This window comes from Ctenopharyngodon idella, chromosome 1 (genome assembly GCF_019924925.1).
Source record: "Ctenopharyngodon idella isolate HZGC_01 chromosome 1, HZGC01, whole genome shotgun sequence".
Classification (NCBI taxonomy): domain Eukaryota; kingdom Metazoa; phylum Chordata; class Actinopteri; order Cypriniformes; family Xenocyprididae; genus Ctenopharyngodon; species Ctenopharyngodon idella.
In genome coordinates, this window is record NC_067220.1 from 40,312,378 (window position 1) to 40,332,177 (window position 19,800).

General features: G+C 39.7%; 2 protein-coding genes across 3 annotated transcripts; both read right to left on the reverse strand.

Moving 5' to 3' along the window:
- Positions 1-4,582: 4,582 nt before the first annotated feature.
- On the reverse strand, positions 4,583-10,806 carry pld6 (phospholipase D family, member 6). 2 transcript variants are annotated; one of them, XM_051892843.1, is made up of 4 exons: positions 10,648-10,806; positions 9,688-9,875; positions 9,382-9,605; positions 4,583-5,351 (listed from the first exon to the last, which is right to left on the reverse strand). In XM_051892843.1, exons 1-4 carry the CDS (start codon positions 10,714-10,716, stop codon positions 5,098-5,100), a joined length of 735 nt encoding a protein of 244 aa, XP_051748803.1. In that variant the 5' UTR covers positions 10,717-10,806; the 3' UTR covers positions 4,583-5,097. The 2 variants fall into 2 exon arrangements, with proteins under 2 accessions (XP_051748803.1, XP_051748811.1); XM_051892851.1 differs by lacking the exon at positions 10,648-10,806 and adding an exon at positions 10,526-10,630.
- A 2,601-nt stretch (positions 10,807-13,407) lies between these two features.
- cnn1a (calponin 1, basic, smooth muscle, a) lies at positions 13,408-18,214 on the reverse strand. Its single transcript, XM_051892747.1, has 7 exons — positions 18,155-18,214; positions 17,421-17,542; positions 17,043-17,109; positions 16,132-16,269; positions 15,060-15,176; positions 13,943-14,089; positions 13,408-13,620 (listed from the first exon to the last, which is right to left on the reverse strand). The coding sequence occupies exons 1-7, from the start codon at positions 18,212-18,214 to the stop codon at positions 13,408-13,410; spliced, it is 864 nt and encodes a 287-aa protein (XP_051748707.1).
- Positions 18,215-19,800: the final 1,586 nt, after the last annotated feature.

Below are 19,800 nucleotides of genomic sequence, written 5' to 3' on the forward strand. Positions count from 1 at the left end.
CTGCGTTTGAATATGCTATGGGGAACGTCATCACGTGAACCGGTGTCTGAAAGCAATATCAAATCTCACCAATCCTATTGGCCGGCGACAGCCTATGACGTCATCATAGACGCGACCCGGAAGTATAAAGGAGCGCCTAGAGAAGCAGTCAGTAGCAGTAGTAGTAGTCAATAGCTTACAGGGTGGCCTGTGAAGGCCACACACCTAAGGTAGCTTAATTGCTGGTAAAGCAAGCACCCATAAACATGGGAACTTGTTCAGATTGAAACGAGTTAAAAGACTGTAGAGTGCCCACATAACAGTCTAACTCAACACAATCCGACAAGCAGTGTACTCAGTAAAACACCTTTTACTCTTTAAGCAAGAGGAGTACAAACTTACGGCATCATGTTCTGAAGGAGGCCCAAAAGAGGGCCTATGACACGTGGCATCAGCTCGTGGCAGTGTCTAAGCTCTAAGGGAGCCAAATATGATAACCAAACACTCCAGTGAGGTTAACTACTCAACCTGAGCTAAATCCAAATTCAAGACATTCCAACAGGCAATGTACTCAGTAAAACACCTTTTACACTCTACGCAAGAGGAGTACAAACTATGCCACTCTGCTTTGAAAGAGGCCTGAACAGGGCCTACTATAGCAGAAAGACACAGGCGTCAGCCGGTGGCAGTGTTCCTAAATTTCCAAATCTGAGAACCAAACTATCCAGTGAGGTTAACTCGATCTGAGCTAATTTCTGCCAGGCAATGTACTCAGTAAAAACACTTTTTACTCTTTAAAGCAAGAGGAGTACAGACCTACGCCATCATGTTCTTGAAGGAGGCCCAAACAAGGCCTGTGACTTCAGAAAGTCAAAATGAGAACCAGACTATCCAGTGAGGTTAACTATTTAACTCAACCTGAGCTTAAATCTGTCCCACACATTCCAACAGGCAATGTACTCAGAAAACCACTTAACTCTTAAAACAAGAGGAGTACAAATTACGTCAATGTGCTCTGAAGGAGGCCCAAGCATGGCCTACTACTCCAGAAAACACAGGCGTCAGCCAGTGGCAGTGTCTAAGCTACAAGGGAGCGTAATCTGAGAACCAAACAATCAAGTGTGGTACCTAACTCAATCTGAGCTAAAATCTACACATTCCAACAGGCAATGTACTTAGTAAGAAACACGTTTTACCCTTACAGTAAGGGGAGTACAAATAAAAACGCTGCCATGCTCTGAAGGAGGCCAGCACCGGCCTACTACTTAAAAGATCACGGGCATAAACCTGTGGTAGTGCTAGTTTTAAGTGAGCAAAACTCTAATTAAACATCTACCAACAAACTGACGCTGCTGGTGTCCAGATCCTGCTTCTTCTTCCTGGAGTCCCGCCTTCTCTGGGACCTGCTCCGAGGAGGAGGAGGTGCCCGAGAGGCCACACTGGACTTCTGGGCCTGTCTCCCATCCTCGAATCGGGACGGACCAGGACCTCCTGTCTGTCTGGGCCCAGGATCAGATCTGAGCGGTATGCAGGTTTTAAACACTGCCGAGAGCGCCTTCACCTCTCTGAACTTTCCCACCACCGCCTCGATGGAGGTACCAAAAAGTTCAGAGGGCGAAACTGGTGCATCGAGGAGAAAGCCCTTTTCTTTCTCCCCGATGTCAGCCATGTTCAGCCACAGATGTCTCTCCGTGGCCACCATTGCTGCCAACGATCTTCCAACCGAGGCAGCAGTCTGTTTAGTGGCCCGGAGAGCTAGATCTGTGGTGCAGTGCAGCTCTTCTACCACCTCAGGGGACAGACCTTGCCCCTGATCCAGATCCTTCAGCAGGTCAGCCTGGTAAGCTTGTAACACTGCCATAGTGTGTAAAGCAGCACCAGCCTGACCCGCTGCTGCGTAGGCCCTGCCATTCAAACGAGAAGTCATCTTAAGGGGCTTGGAAGGCAGGACCGGAGCTTTTAGTGTCGGGGCCCACCCTGTGATGAGATAGTTCGCAAACGTCTTGTCAATAGGGGTCTCAACATGTAGATCAGGAAGTAATGGAAGGCTCGAGGGGGCTGTCGGGTTATGGCCGGAAAGGAACCGCTCGTCGAGCCGTCCGCGTGCAACCTCTCTCTTAACACGCTCCCAAGGCAGCTGAAGCCTGCCAGAAGCGCGCTCCATAACCTCGAGCAGCTCCGCATACGCAGGGCAGGGAGGCTTAGAAGATTCAGCATGCTCGCCCACTTCCTCATCAACCACCATCTCCTGCTCTCTTGGGCTTAATGCCAGAAGAGCACTCGCTGCTGGTTCTGATCATGTCAACGAGAGAACATCATCATCATTTAGCAGCTCACCCTCGTCAGCCACTGCGAGTTGAGAGAGATTTACACCTCTCTCAAACTCCTCAGCAAGCTCCACCTGAGAGCCCCATGATTTCAGTCGCCGCTCTGCCTCAGCACGAGTGGGACCAGAACCACCAGGCACAGATGCCGGCCCTTCTTCCCTCGAGAAGATGGCCAGATGCGAGCGGAGCGTCTTCATAGAGACGCTCACAATTTACACAGACAGCGCCCTCAAGCACTGTCCATGCATGCTCCTCTCCCAGACAGATAACGCACAGATTGTGTGTGTCATCAGGTGTCAGAAACCTGGGACACGGATCCACACACTTCCTGAAGCATGTTAGACATGGTTTAAATATTCTTACCAGATTCGAAGAATCGCGATCAAACAGAACAGTCCCTGAAGACGAAAAGATACTGACTGCTTCTCTAGTCGCTCTTTTATACTTCCGGGTCAGGTCTATGATGACGTCATAGGCTGTCGCCAGGCCAATAGGATTGGTGAGATTTGATATTGCTTTCAGACACCGGTTCACGTGATGACGTTCCCCATAGCGTATTCAAACGCAGTGTTGAGTTCCCTTTCGAAAGGGAACCTCTTACTGAGGTAAATGCTGCACAAACAACTCCAGACACATAACGGTATTTAATATTGGTGGATCCAAAGTGGTCAATATTCATATTCATGCATTTTATTTCGTATTTCATGTTAATCATTTATGGCTTATGATTTATCAATATTACTTTTGATTTCATATATTCATGTACTCCTACTCCATATATTAATCCTCATCATATTTTCAAGTATTACTCCTTAATGTACTCCTTTATGGTTATTCTTTTTTTTATCTTTAAGAATACGTATGTGTGCTATATTCAATTGTTCTTCAAAGAACAACACGTTTGTGGTTAGATATTGGATGCCTGCCAAGTACTGCAGAAGCGATGTTTTCGGAATTAGTTGCTCATTTGAACTTGATGTACCTTTGTATCAAAATATGTCCATTTCTGTTTCTGCAGACATGTGATAAGGATCTGCAAAAGGGTGTCAAAACAACACCTTTTGTATCTATTTTCATCTATCTTTGACATTTGACCAGTCAAACTGACCTAGCTGTTACACCAACTATGACATAATGGATAAGTCTGTTTGACATTTTCTTATTAGACCAAAACATGAGTTTGAGTGGGATGTAAGTTTTCCTGTGCTTATGGTATAAAACGGACTGGGTCTTTGATAGTTTAGCTTTTCTTTGCTCTTTTTGCTTCTCGCATCTCTTCTGCTTCTTCTCTTCTACCTCTCATTTCATTCTGCAAATGTCTTAATTTTGTTCCTTCTTTCTCTATATTCTGATCTTCATCTTCATCTATCAGATACAATACTCTAATAGTTAATAATAAAATCTAATTACTTAATTCATTTGTTTGTCTCTATAATTTTTAATTAATAAATTTGTTATTCCTTATTTAAATTTGATCTCTGACATAATCATTTCTGGACTGCCTGGATCTCATTTATCTGAAGTTTTTGCATCAATATGATTAGCCTTTTGCTTGACTACATTATCAAAAAGCTAATAATGTGTTGCTAATGTTACACAAACCATGTTCCATTCGCTAGTCAGACAGCAGCTATCTTCTAACAATCAGTATCCTTAGAAACGATTTGAACAACTTAACATCAGTGGAGAAAGGTATACACTTCGTTATATACATCATACACCTGCTATATTGCCAAATTTACCCAATTTTTTATATCAACAGAAAAATATACCGGGATATACAGTATTCTCTAAAGACACTCCTGCTTCAGAGCGGTCATGGTTATAATGATATGCTAAAGCCCGACAGCACGTTGACATGATTGGTTACAAGGTAGTTTGTGATGTCAGAAACACCAGCGATTTCAAACCGCATGTTTGAGACTTTTTTTTTTCACTGCAGTTTTTTAAATAGGAAATACTTAACAATGGTGTTGACTTATGAATTTGCACACAGTTTGTCTTAAAGCATATTAAAAACACCACATAGACATATAAACAATATTAAAAACTTGATTTTCACCACGGGGGACTTTAAAAATTTAACCCAACTGTTGGGTTTGTCCATTTTTTGACCCAAATTTGGGTTGAAACAACCCAGCATTTTTTTAGAGAGTATATATATATATATATATATATTAATAAATCCTTCAGTACATTAAGTCTATTTACATCTTTTATTTAAAGGTATTTATTTTATATATATATAATCTTAATAAATCCTTCAGTACATTAAGTCTATTTACATCTTTTATTTAAAGATATTTATTTTTTGATATAATATTCAGGTACATAGATACAGAAACAAGCTTATCTAAAATCTCCTAGTCACAAAAGAGGAACACAAAAGGCGAGCGCCATCAGGAATTGAGCAATCAAAGGCATGCCTATGAAACACACTCACAGGTTTCAGCTTGCTTTACACAATAGGTGTTTATAAGCAGAGCTATGGAATATTTTAGCAGATTTTATTTGAACTAGTTTTTGCTTAGGGCACATCTTAATAATTATAATTATATTGAACTAAATATGAAAATAGTTATTAAAAAAATGTTCATAAAAATTCTAATGTAAAACACCTAAAGGTGTTGAGATTGCCATGAAGACAAACCGTCAGAAATAACAAAACTAGCTTTCAACTTCTAAAAGTAATCCAACAAATAAAATAAACGCCTCCATGTAGAACTATGTCATGTAAACCTTAAGGAAAAAAGAAAGCTAAAGCCCTATCTATCCACTCAACCTTACATGTCTATCTATTTAGCCCCCCGTTTGTGGTCTGAGGTTTGTGATTGGCTGGATCATTGGCCTCCCACAGCTTCTGAAACTCCTGCTGATAGGGCTGTACCAGCTCCGGCTCCTCTGTAACCATGACGTTTTCTTTGTTGCTCTGGACTGCGGTTAGGGTCCAGTTGAGGGAGCCAGTGATCAATTTCTTGCCATCCACTAATGCAAACTTATGGTGCATATGAACAGCTGAGCTCATCTCATGCCTCACACAGATGCCTGTAACAGAGGTGAAAAACAGATCGGAAACTATTAATTAGCTCCAAATCCACTTGCAAATTAACAACAGATGTGATTTAGCAACATCTGCCAATGTGTGAATCATCTAGATCCTTTAATTTTGCACTAATGCTGCAGTAGCCAGGTGTGAGAGCTTGCAGAAGTTACAGCAGTGTGTACTGACATAACAAAGGTTGAGCCAGACAGAACATGTGTGAGCTGCGCTGCTCTTGTAATCTAGGTATGAATGACACATTTACCACTTGCAACAGTCTGCAAGTTGTGACTATAAATCATTTCATACTGCATACCACAGCTGTGAGGACAAGCCCGTGCTAAATACAATAATGAGATTCACATAGTCGTAAAAAAAAAAAAAAGGAAATATGAGGGAATTTTAAAATTTCTGGAATTTTTTCAACATACATAAATTCTTAGGATTTTAGAAATGTTACTTTCAGGCCGGTAAATCAGGCCTGGGAGAGTAATGAAAATTAATAAATTCTTAAAAAGTCAGAGACATTTCTGTGGTTATTTAAACTTTTTAGTTATGTTCAGGACTAAAATAACTCATTGGCTTGACACACACATACATATACATACAGTATATACCGACGAGCCAAAACACTATGAACACCTGCCTAATATGTTGTTGGTCCTCTGAGTGCTGCCAAAATAGCGCCGACCCGCCAATGCATGACTCTACAATTGTTACAAATGGCAGTTGAAATGAATGAACAGCACTCTCTTCCACTCTTATTACCTACAACTGAGATGCCCTTGAGCAAGACACCTAACCCCCAATCACTCCCTGGGCGCCACAGCAAGAATGGCTGCCCACTGCTTCGGGTGTGTTCATGGTGCACTTGGATGGCTGAAATGCAGAGCACAAATTCTGAGTATGGGACACCATACTTGGCCACATGTCATGTCACATTCACTTTTACAAGACCCCTGAAGGTGTCCTGTGGTCTTTAGCACCAAGATTTTAGCAGCAGATTCTTCAAGACCTGTAGAGGTGGAGCCACCATGGAGCAAACTTGTTGGTCCAGCACATCCCACAGATGCTCAGTTGGACTGAGATCTGGGGAATTTGGAGGCCAGGACAACACCTTGAACTCTTCATTATGTTCCTCAAACCAATCCTGAGCAATGTGTGCGGTGAGTGTGGCAGGCTGCATTATCCTGCTGAAAGAGGCCACTTCCACCAGGGAACATGTGTCATGTAGGGGTGTACCTAGTCTGACTCAATGTTTAGGTTGGTGGGATGTGCACATGAATGGCTGGACCTAGTCTCAACCTCAGATGTCAGGCCCATGGACCGTTGGATGAACGTCTGATGCATATGGCACACTTATCTAGAAAAACTTGTCATCTGGTTGGTTGAATTCTACAGGATGTCCGGGAGACGTTTGTGTCGCGTTCTTTAATGGTCTGCCTGGAAACAAATGCCGTGACGCCAAACCCCTCATGGAAGAAGAACATCGTCGTGTTTACGACTGTGAGAATGAGCGCTTTAAAGGATTAACTAAACACTGGATTTTCAAAAGTATGTAACGCGGCTCCATTGTTGCAGTCAACTTGCACAACGTTTTTTAATTAATAATTTATTAGATGCATGCCGGTCTGTTATTGTAGGGACATTGACTTTACATTTTCATGCCCCTAAACATGACACAAAACAAAACGAACTGTGATTGGTTGCGTTACATGCCAGTCAAACGTCCTCTTGGTCCTTGGCCAATGAAAGCTGCGATAGAGCTCAGACCTTCTGCCGTCTGTCTGAAGGTCTGGCTACGGAAGACTAGGCTGGACCCAGGGTTTCCCAGCAGAACATTGCCCAGAGCATCATACTCCCACGGTGCATCCTGGTGCCATCACTTCCCCAGGTAAACAGCTCACACGTACACACCATCCATGTGATTACTTGCAAATTGTAGAAAACAGGATTCATCGGACCAGGCAACCTTCTTCCACTGCTCCAAGGTCCAGTTCATGTGCCCATTGGTGCTTTTGACGGTGGTGAGGGGTCATCATAGGCACTCTCATTTGTCTGTGGCTATGCAGCCCCATACGCAGCAGAGTGCAATGTACTGTGTGTTGTGAAACATTCCTCCCATAACATAATTAAAATTTTGTGTGACTTGTGTCAAAGTAGACCTTCTGTTGGCTAGGACCAAAAGGGACAGCCTTCTTTGTCCTTGTGGGTCAATGAGCCTTGCGCACCCAACACCCTGTTGCCGGGTTGTGGTTTGTCCCTCCTCGGACCACTGTTGGTAAATTCTTACCACTGCTGACCAGGAGCAACACACAAGCCTTGTCGTTTCAGAAATACTCTGATCCAGCCGTCTTGCCATAACAATCTGGCCCTTGTCAAAGTCACTCAGATCTTTATTCCTGCCCATTTCTCCTGCATCCAACACATGCCTGATTGTTTGCTTTCCATCTAATCTACCCAGACTTTAATATGCGGTCTTGTTAGGCGATGATCAACAATATTCACTTCACTTGTGACTCATCAGTGTATATATCTAGTTCAGTTATGAAACTGTAGATGGCACAGGCTGATGGGTCCTACAATCTGCAAACAATCACATCTTTACTACACAGCACAAACTGATTGGCCTCTGCTGATCTTGAAGCCATTGAGATGGCTTGCTCAACATTTAAATAGTCTGGCTCAGTGTTCGTCATAAACTGGTCCTGCAGTTCCTCTGAGATCCTTCACCACCCCAGCTCCACCTGCCTAGATCTGCCTCTCGATTCATGTATGTCTAAGTGAAGGATTTTTTCAAATTAATCATAACTAACATTGCTTTTTCTTGCTTTTGAAAACTAAATGTCCCCAACACTTAGGCCAAAGTTAGTGTGTCTGACTTTAACAAAAGAGGAAACAAAACCTCTTTTGGTTGGGGGGATTTTCTCTGAAACTTGTCTGAGATCCTCCCGGCCGTGATTAAAGGGTCATGAAACCCCCTGTTTCTCACCACAGTTTTGAAAAATTTTACAGAATTGGGCGTGGTTACGCTGCGGAGTAGAGGGGGATGAGGGGAGACTGACAACACAGCAACGGCTTCTGACAGTTTTATTTCACTCTCATTAAAAGCATCAAAGCCTCCCACAAATGCATACTTCAAATTACCATTACATGCAACACAATATACACATGGTTTTTGCTAAAATTTATTGCACAAATAAATGCACAGCCATTCGCATTTTGTTCTCTGCATCGAAATGCATATATGAACACACTGTTGCATCTTTGATAACTTTTGAGACTTATTTTACAGCGTTTTTATGAGCCGTTTAATCGGTTAAAGACCGGTTACACTCACAGTGTGGATGAATCGCATTTGTGTCAATGACACAGATATTGAAGAGAACTTGTGTGACACAGGAACTCTTACAAAGCAAAAACAAACACTCGTTTTTGACCCATTAATGCATCTCTTGCTTATTGTATGCAATCTCACTGTTTGAAGCGTCTGTCAGAGGAAATCAATGTCATGAATAATTAAGCGCGTGCTGTCATGAATTAAGCAACACGTCTTCTCATAGGATAAGGACATGCAGTCTCATGAGTAATTACGAGACACCGATGAGTCATCATCGCACTATAGTATGAGAAAATGTTGACACAAAGTCGAATTTAAACCAGGAAGTTGAAAATAGCGCAAAAAGGTTTAAAATTAGTTTTCTCCTACATTCAAAACTAACAGATGGTAGCATCGACTTCTATGCTGTTCAACACACATAACTGTTAAAATCTCAAAAAATTTGGTTTAGGGTTTCATGACCCTTTAAAGCATATTCAAAGGTAGTGTCTGAAGTCTGTCTGGTTACTGCTGAGCAGTAGGTTAGTGGAACACTAGAGACCTTATTCCAAAGTGATAGTGTTCATAAGGGGCTAAGTTCATAATGTTAATGTATTTGGTCTAAGTTGGCTAAGACCAAATACATTACCATTGCCATATTCATTAACATGCTAAAACTATTTTGACTGAAATATACAGTATATACATACGCACACCTGCTTTACGGAGGGTGCCGATCTGAGATCCGGTGATGGTCATGTAGTCTCTGTCCGTAACGACTCGTACAACGACTCCCTGTTTGTGCAGGAGGAGAATCGCCCTGCTCAGCTCCATGTGAGAAAAGGAGAACACACACAGGTCCATTGATGTACGTGCAGACAGGAGATGCTCAAGGAGCCTGGAGAAGGATGTCTCAACTCCATGGGGGAGGGGACATGCACTGAGGGCCGAGAGAAAGCAGAGAAATGAGTTGATTTACACACTATTACACATTTAGATTAGGAAAAAGTTGACCAAACTACCAGGGGAAACGTCCATGGCGTGTGAACAGGTGCTCGACACAGACATGGGGTGAAGGAAAGAACAGAACTTCTTTCAGAGGCCCACGAGAGACTCTCAGACGCCGCGTCAGCCAGTCTAACCACTCCACCCCCAGAACGAAAGCTACGGCTCCCAGCCCTAACACTTTCATCAGCTCTTTAAATGACACCTGAGAATACACACACAGAGTGAGAATGGATTAAAAAAAGGAAAGCAGCATTGTATTACACTTTAGGAATAAAAAAGTAATAGAGATTGTACATTCCTAAAATTTTTGCTATTCCATTTCATAGTCACACACAGTTGGGATCATAAACAACCAGACAGTCATTATCGAAAATCAGGGCCGTTGTCAGAGGGGACAGATCCTGCATGGACAGAGCCCACAAATTTTGACCCATGCATAATGAATTATTACAATTACACTGGAATACACGTTTGTGATTGGTAGCAAGTGTCTTCTCAACTAATTAAATTCAAAACAATATTTATGTGAAATTTTTCATGTCCATTTATTTATTTTAATAGACAGTTAAATGAGAAATAGGTTGCCAGTGACAATAATAGTTCATTATACAAAAATACATTATACAAAAAACCACAGATGTGACCGATTAGAAGCAAGTAAACATTTGGAGCGTTAATATAATTAAATGATCATTCTTGCAGGTTTATGCTAATCTCCGAAATGTAACAATAAAATCAACAATTGCTGTTTTCATATAAGTGACATAAATGACCAATGAATGTACAACAACGTGCTTTAATGTTTTATGTTTAACTGAACACTGAAGCTAACGGCAAACACAAATCTCTTACATTTCTTTGACGCTCGTGGTCGCGTTTCAGAAAAGCGACCAATATGAGAAACTAAACTTGTAATTGATAGCGTATTTATCATTTATCCAGGTACAAAATGTAAGAATGTTTTGGTATAATACCTGTTGGAACATGTCTGCCGAACTCAAATGACAGCAAAGGCACGTTCGGTTCGTGAACGAATCGTTCATGTGAGTTGGATCTTTTCAATGAATCGGTTGAACACGTTCACAAAACAGGATTCATTTCGAATCGGCTCGAGAGGTTCTCGAATAAAACAACTTAAGACACACCTCTTTCTAACATGCTTTCAAAGAGCGAGCTAGTGCGTCACATTGGATTAAAATAAGGCATTTACCGGCGTTTTACGACTTGGCTTTTTTTTTTTCAACGCGTTGGTTTTAATAAATTCAGAATTTTACTGCAACGAGCAAGAACTTTTCACCCAAAAAAATTAAAATAAGTTTTAGTAGCCTATTGTTTGTGTGTAAAATACCAAATTAACTGTATTTGAGTTCTATTTTCTATTATAAACTTAGGAAAATAATGATCATGTGGGGGTGTTGATATGCTTGTTCGAGCTGCGTAGACCGATCGGAGTATGACATCAAATTACTGCGAGAGCGATTCAAAAGCATAAGGAGCCATATGCTCTTCAAAACGCTCTCGCGGTACTTTGATGCCGTACACTGATCGGTCTGCGCAGAGCCGATGCATCTCGAACAAATATATTGTGTCACGGCGTAAAATATTCACTGAATCTGTTTTTTATGTGGTTCTCTGAATGAGTCGGACCTCCCATCACGAAATAGGCAAGTTTGTTCCCTTTTGAATGTAGTCAAAGCCACTGGAAGGCAAGCCTGCAACCTTTAGCCAAAAAAGTGTAACGGCTAATGCTAACACTCCGGCTGTGGCGGTACGCAGGGAAGGAGACCAGAGGCCATTACACGATAGGCTGAGAGGTGCCGCTTATGCTTTCTCCAATGGTAAGAGATGATTACCGTGATTTTGCCAAGTAAGACATGTTCCTGGATCAACATCTTTGTTGATCCTGGAACAACATTCTAATCAACCAATCAGATTTGAGGGACAAGTTTACTGTTCATGTCTTTTGGCTTGCAACCAGGGTTAGGTGCTTCTACATCAATGTTATTCACCTGTCTTTCCCCTCTGATTTTAGGGATAAGTTATGGGTAAGATTAGGTTTAGGGGTAGGAATGGGGTTAAGACTAAATTCAGACTGGAATGTTGTTCCAGGATCAACAAAATATGTCTTACTTGGCAAAATCACAGTGACTGGTAAGGGATACAGACCCTCTCATCACAATCTGATGTAGTGTCAGTAGCCCCTCACTGCAGAACACGTGGGTCAGTGGCTCCCCCTACTAGTGAAGATTTGATACAACAAATTCGAGTAAAAACGAGTGGACATGTAAGTTTGGTCATTGTTTATTATCTATTATAAAAGATAATGCTTTATATTCAGAATGCATGGAGTAAATTCAAGATAATTCTAAAGAAAGGTGCCAAAAAAGTACCATAGAATTACTTTTTGTGCAGGTCTTTTTTTCTTTTTGGACATGGTGTACCATATAGCTTACTTGCTAATGCAATTCCATTGTGCTCTCTGATGAACCTTGGAGTAACATGATGCCATGGTCCAATATAATCATTCAGTATTACAGTACATATAAAGTCAGTTCTATCACTGTACCATGTGTCAGTAGATTTGTTAAGGATGCCCAAACAGTATAGGACAACCAAAGAAATATTAGTTACTACTCAGAGAGTAACATTTCTCTTTAATGCTATTCTGTCTTGTGAGAATTTTCTTGTTTGTTTTTTGTGACAAAGTAATTATACACATTATACTGTATATGCAATTGCCAAGAAATGTCGGTTTCTTTCTGCTGAGACATTTTAAACGGTACAGACAGAAGATGGAAAGAAGATGTCACAATTCTCCATTGCAGACATAGCAAGCACAGGCTGAAAAGATCAAAAGTGTGTGAAATGCTCAAATGCTTTCATGCTTTCCTCTGAACATTGCACCACTTCCTTAATACTTACACAAGTGGTGTATAATCTGAAAACATCAATGTGCATCAGTGTGAATGCACACTTCACCTTCCTTTTCTCTAAAGGCACACTATGCAACTTAAAAAACAAAAAAACAAAAAAAAAACAAATACATCATCAATCCTTCTTCCAAAACGTGTTTTTGTCTTACCCTGGAAAGCCTATTAAGTGTTTACATTTTAGACTTGTTGGGATGGTTTTCACAGGGAGTTGCATACAACCAACACAATGTTCTTCTACATAATTCATGCAGTTTTATTTAAATGCTAGAGGGCCAAAAATTACATAGTGTACCTTTAATGACCCTAAAGAACATAAATTAATAACTGATGACAAGGGACCAAATGTAGGGGACAGGGTCTTGTCCTGACCCTACTTCAGAACAATAACATAACCATTACCTTTTATGCTTTCATTACCTTTGTATCGACATGTTCATTGTTGTTTAAGACTTAATAATTTTCCCACCTATAGGCATTAATCGATGATCTTTTGTTTATGTTCAATCAGTAACTTTTTCTGATCCAGTATATTGTGAAACTAAAGACCAATTACATACAATTTTAAGGAATATGATCCATAATGAAGCACCTAAACCAGATGATTTGGAATTTAGAAGATTTTGTTTGGTAGGTGATACCCTTTAAACTGATCAGAGAGCAGCTTCATTGTTTTTCTAATTAAGGAGAGAAAATGTATCCCTACATCATCCACATAAAAATGATCATTTAATTTAGTTAAGCTGGTCTTAGATCAATCAGGAGAAAGGGACATTGCCAACCAATGCTGAATACCAAAGTGTATTAATTAACGAAATCAATGGCGTCTTGTTCATTAGGCTTGGCGCAGTATTTGCGGTCGAACACTAGACGTGAGCCTCCCATCGGAGTGAGGCCGCTCTGAGACGCAACTTTGTTGGTTCCCATCTGCAGAGATACTGTTGTCCTGTCCACCGGGTCTAGATTCACGTTCTTCTCAGTAACTTGTCTAGCCGTGCCAAGAGCAAACATTCCAGCCTACAACAGGACAAAGACATAGTTAATATATAAATTTATTGTAATTGCAACAATTCAGGAATTTTTTAGGGCATTCTTGAACTTTCAAGACATATAATTTTATTACAACCATTGCTGCTTTCTGAATTCTTAAGCATTTTTCAAGAGCATAGAGGTGAATTAATAGTGTGATTAAAGTATTTTACTGTCATCAGCAATAAAGCCACACATGTATCAGTTTTGCTATTATGAGTGTTGGCACATAATATCCAAAGAGGGCATGAATGGAGTGGTCAACTCATAATTACAGTGATTTTGGCGTTAATGCAGCATGTGCTCTCACCATACTGGCACATTTGTTTGTGCCCATCTGGAGGTTTATAGTGGATCGATCCGCTGGTTTCTCCATGCCTATATTGGGATCATAGAGATGGCGTCTGGTTCCATATGAGGTCATGCCCTTTTGGCTGGCAAATTTATTGGAGCCCATCTGTAAATCAGATGAGAAATAGTAATATTTACTACTATTCTAAAGTTTGGGGTTGGTGAGATTTTTGAAAAAAAAAAAGAAATTAATACTTTTATTCAGCAAGCATCCATTAAATTGGTCAAAAGAGGCAGAAAATACATTTATAAAATTATAAAAGATTTCTGTTTCAAATAAATGCTGTTTTTTGAACTTTTGATTTATCAAATATTCCTAAAAAAAGTATTGTTTACACAAAAATATGAAGCAGCACAACTGTTTTGTGACAATAAACATAAGATAATAATTGATAATAATAAGAAATGTTTCTTGATCAGCATATTTAAATGATTTATATATATATAAATTTAAATAGAAAACAGCTATTTAAAATTTCTGGCATTTAAATTTATTTACTTCTTTCGAAAACATAAAAAATGGTACCACTTCAGACATTCTACTACAGTACTAACTACTACAAATAACTTTGCAACTACATGTTGACTAACTCTCATTAATATGCAACTACATGTCGACTAACTCTAGTAGACTGTCAAGTTAGGGTTAGGTGTTTGGGTTCGGGCTAGTTTAACAGAATAATTTGACATGTAGTTGCAAAGTTTCTTAAAGTCAGTAGAATGTCTGTTGGGGACCGTCAGAATAAAGTGTTAGCAGATATTAAGCAGGCATTTACTAATACTCTAATGAGAGTTAGATGCAAAGGTACTACTTTTAGTTAGTATAATGTCTAAAGTGGACTACTGAAATAAAGTGTTTATTGTGTCTTAGCTGCAGGTGCTACAGAAGCAGAGACTGTTACATTCATATCAAATGCAACTGTAATTCAAATAGTTAATTTACATACGTTTGATCTTTGTCTAGTTTAGGCTAATTTCCATTTCTGTGCAATTGCATGCTGTTTTTTTCCAGTATTCAAAGTGTTTTCTGTTTTCTTGCTGCATTGGCATCTATTTCCAAGTATTTGTCATGTGACCTGTTGGCTGATAATGTTGTTCCCTTCTTTCATCTTGTCAGGATTGAATTTCCTTTGCTTTTTTTCTGCATACTTCACACCAATGTCACTTTTTGTGTAGAAGCCTTTAGTCTTGGCCTGGGTGAAGAGAGAACATGGAAAAAGACAGCAGAAACAGCGTAAAATATTTTTGGTTGTATTTACAGTTCAATCAAGCTGTTTATTAAGGATGTCACAGTGAGGAAATTTTCACACCAGTAGGCCTATAAACTTGTGACAACAAAGGTATTACTAATACCACAGGGGGTGTTATCGCTTTTGAATGCACGCTCGATTTGGAATTCGCGATCACACAAACTTTGTGTATAGGAAGTAGCAGTACTGACCACACATTTTACAAGATAAGATATTAGTCAATGACGCTCAGGATCTGTTGCGCACCTCCTGTCAGTTATCTCTCCTTACTCTCGTCATGTAATAAGTGAAATCTTCGAGATAACAACACGTGACGTTCTACTCGGAGCTGTTCATGTCCTCAAGCCGGGAAATATGCCTTTCTATGGCACACGGCGGTCACGTGGTACAAGTAGGAGCTCTCAGCTCTCATTCCCAGCTTTCAAGTTGTAATTACAAGCTCTACAATGATGTAAATACTCTTTACAAGCTGAAATCTCGTCATTACGGAAATTACGACATGGTGTGAACGCAACTTGACTCCTGCTGCACTGTGCTGCGACTCTGCATTTTTAAATCATAATTTTTAAACAATAGTTGAGTTGAATAAAACTACCCAGCAGGTTGGGCAAACATTTAAAACAACCTAATTGCTGGGTTTGTCCATTTTTAACCCAACTTGTGTTGTTTTTAACCCAGCATTTCTTGGAGTGTATGGAGCAGAACAGATGCTTTCAGTTTATAATTGTAGTGTCTGTTGTCCAAATGAACTAAATGGTTTTTATTTCTATAAAAAAGCAAAACAACAGTGGGGGACTGTGCCGTGGTGGCAAGTAATGTGATTGTGTATGGCCGTGTAAAACACTGACTACCGCAGCAAGCCTACTGTATATTAAAGAGTTTTATTAGTTTTTCTCACCACTCCAGCCAAAGTGACAAGGGTACACTGGACCTGGGTGTGGTTCATGTCCTCAAAAAGGTCGTTGGCCTCAAAGATGTCATATGGTTTCAGACCGTATTCACCAATGGCTCGCACAAAGTGAGTGATATTCTCCAACTAAAAGAGATTAAGGGGATAGATAAAAATGACTGAAATAAATAGGGATGGATGCATCTCTGGGTGAAGTCCAAATCTCTCCCAGATCTTCTTTCCTCAGTTTCAAAGACAAGGCTTAAGCTAGTCCCAGACTAAAATGTATGTTTGAGCTGTTTTAACTGAAAGCAACTTGTACTGACATATCTTAAAATATTCCAGTGCCCAGAGTTTTGTCTCAAGATGCACACCAGTATTTTTTTCTTTCTAAGGCATGTTTATAAAAGCTACTTAAATGTCCTAATTGAAGGCCTAATCCTGGCTTAATCTAAGCCCTGTCTGTGAAACCAGGCGCTTGTCTCATAGATACTACTATGCCATGTCCGGAAATATAGTATTTGTAGGCCAGTTCCACAGTTGAAGTACTTTAAACAGACTGGAGTTAATGAGGTAAAATAGTCCATTCATTAGATGAGTTTGACTCTTGTGTTGCATTCCATGTTAATGTAGACTACTCTTAATTGCATGTTTCTTTTATCTTCTGTAACTGTTTGCACTGTAAATCAGTAACCACTTTGACAGTGCCTTCATCCTAACTCTCACTTCTGTACACTCTTCCAGTGTCTACATTCTCTGCATTTCTCCAAGTTCTTGAAACGGCAAAAATGTGACTAATGGTTTCCATTTCATAATATGAAACCCAAGAAGTCGCCCTTAAATATAGTATGCACACAAATTTGTCAAGGAGCAATGCGAGCGATGCCTCAAAATTCAAACATTGCAGATATACACACTACCTTGTGCCAGTTCAGGGTTGAATGATTGACCTTCGGAACGGATCCAGGTTGTAGTTTGTTGATCAGCCTAGCGGACGAACACCATATAAGAGCAGTTATGCCAAGCTCAAAAATGTTGTGAGAACAGGTCTTTGTGTGACCCTTGAATTTTTACTTTTGACTTAATATCTCCACTTTAGTTTTGCTTTTATTAATTTCTGTTTAATCTATCTCAATTATTATTTATAATTATGTGTTTTTTGTGATAATTGTCCCTAAATATCCTCCTTTTGTGACATGTTTTTCTTTTCTGCTTTCCTGGTGAAGAGATTTTTCTCAATGAGTCCTTTTAACTGGTTAAATAAAGCTTACTAACTATCTTTCACTGCTGAAACTTACTCGCACAGGATCACACCGTCTTTGAGTCCCTGCATGAAGTCGTCAGGAACCGTTCGACCTGTGACCTCATGGATCCAAATCCTCAGGGCCTCCTCTGTCTGAGGGTCATACTTCTGTGCCAGCTGCCATGTCAAGTGATGAAAAGGTAAAATTAGTGCTTTGTAACAATTTAACTTGTTACTAACCCAATGCTTTTCTAACATTATGTATGCAAGCTATTTGAGATAAAAACTCCTTTATGCATTATTAGGCTAAGGTAACAGTTTTGCCATTCAGAATTTTGCAGCAACAACAACAACAATGTAGATATTATTGTCTTTGATATCAGTAAATAGATATTGTCACTGAAGCTTTAATAACCATCTATGAATCATCTTGTAATGACAAATTTTTCCCATTAGATTTTCTGACATTAAAGAGCTTCAATAACAAAAATAAGTTGATGAACAACAATGTCTACTTTAATACAGACAAAACATCCATATGTAGATGAAATTTATAGAATGCACTTCAGTATATGTTTTCTGTGAGGTGGGGAGAAAAACAAATGTCTTGTGGGGTAAAAACAGCATATTATTAGCATCAGCTTATTTATTCTAAATATGCAATATGTTGTAGATTTTTTTTTTTTTTGAATATGGCGAACACCATATCATCAAGATCATCAGAGATCAGGAAGAACATCATACGCTGGCTTTCAAGTTTATTGCATTTGTATTATAAAATGCACATACCTTATTTCTGACATCAGCAGAGAGTCCAAATGTGGGTCCTTTGCTGAACTGGGTGCTCATGGTCTCTGCTGTAGAGTTGAGTCCTGTAGATGCTCCTGTAATGCAGGAGTTTGGTTTTGGCCCCCTCCATCTTTTAAATGCCCCTCTGTTCATGTGTCATACTGTACAAGTCTGCTGCTCATTGGCTGAGTCCTCTTGACCATCTGACCAATCATGAACATGAATGTACTACTGCAGGGGTCATATGAGTTCTAAAGGAGTAGTATAATAATAAAAAATATAAATTATTGTCTCTCTGTTATGTCATTCCAAATGAGCATACAGGTTTTTGATGTGTTGTTCGCTCCATTTGGTGTAATTCAAAAAAGCATGTTAAATATGTTTGTATTTTCTGCCCTAATTTCACTATTTTAAGACGAAACATACACTTTTCTTAAGTAATAACAAATTAAGCAAGGAGGGCAGGAAGATGATGGAGGGTAGGGAGAGAGAGAGAGAGATGGAATTTGAGCACTTTATTTGGTCATGATGGTCCTACAGCTGTCATGTGTTTGTAGACATTTATAACAGAAAGAATCCACAGTGAATCTGAGCTGAATTGAGACCATCACATTAGTGACTTTCTGTGTCTGTATATGGAACATGGACGATAAACAAACAAACAAAAAATTTTAAAACATTTTTTTAAGAGGTGGTTAAGCTGTTTGGTGTGGTTCCTAAGCAGCTGCTAGATAGATAGACAGATAGACAGACAGACAGATAGACAGACAGACAGATAAGTAGATAGACAGACAGATGGATAGAGACAGACAGACAGACAGACAGACAGATAAGTAGATAGACAGACAGACGGATAGAGAGACAGACAGATAGATAGAGAGACAGACAGACAGACAGACAGACGGATAGAGAGACAGACAGACAGACGGATAGAGAGACAGATAGATAGACAGACAGATGAATAGAGAGACAGACAGAAAGACAGACAGAGATAGACGGATAGAGAGACAGACAGACGGATAATGAATAATATTTTCAAATCTTAAACACAATTAACACAACATTATGGATCATTAAATTTTGGATGATTCCACATAGGCTACCATTATAAAACACATGATATGAAAGTAGGTTGTTTTTCAGTGCAACGAATGGTCAAAGAACAGACATGATGTATGCTTTATATAAATATATATAAATGTGTGTTTTTTTTTTTTGAATATGGAGAACACCATATCATCAAGATCATCAGAGATCAGGAAGAACATCATACGCTGGCTTTCAAGTTTATTGCATTTGTATTATAAAATGCACATACCTTATTTCTGACATCAGCAGAGAGTCCAAATGTGGGTCCTTTGCTGAACTGGGTGCTCATGGTCTCTGCTGTAGAGTTGAGTCCTGTAGATGCTCCTGTAATGCAGGAGTTTGGTTTTGGCCCCCTCCATCTTTTAAATGCCCCTCTGTTCATGTGTCATACTGTACAAGTCTGCTGCTCATTGGCTGAGTCCTCTTGACCATCTGACCAATCATGAACATGAATGTACTACTGCAGGGGTCATATGAGTTCTAAAGGAGTAGTATAATAATAAAAAATATAAATTATTGTCTCTCTGTTATGTCATTCCAAATGAGCATACAGGTTT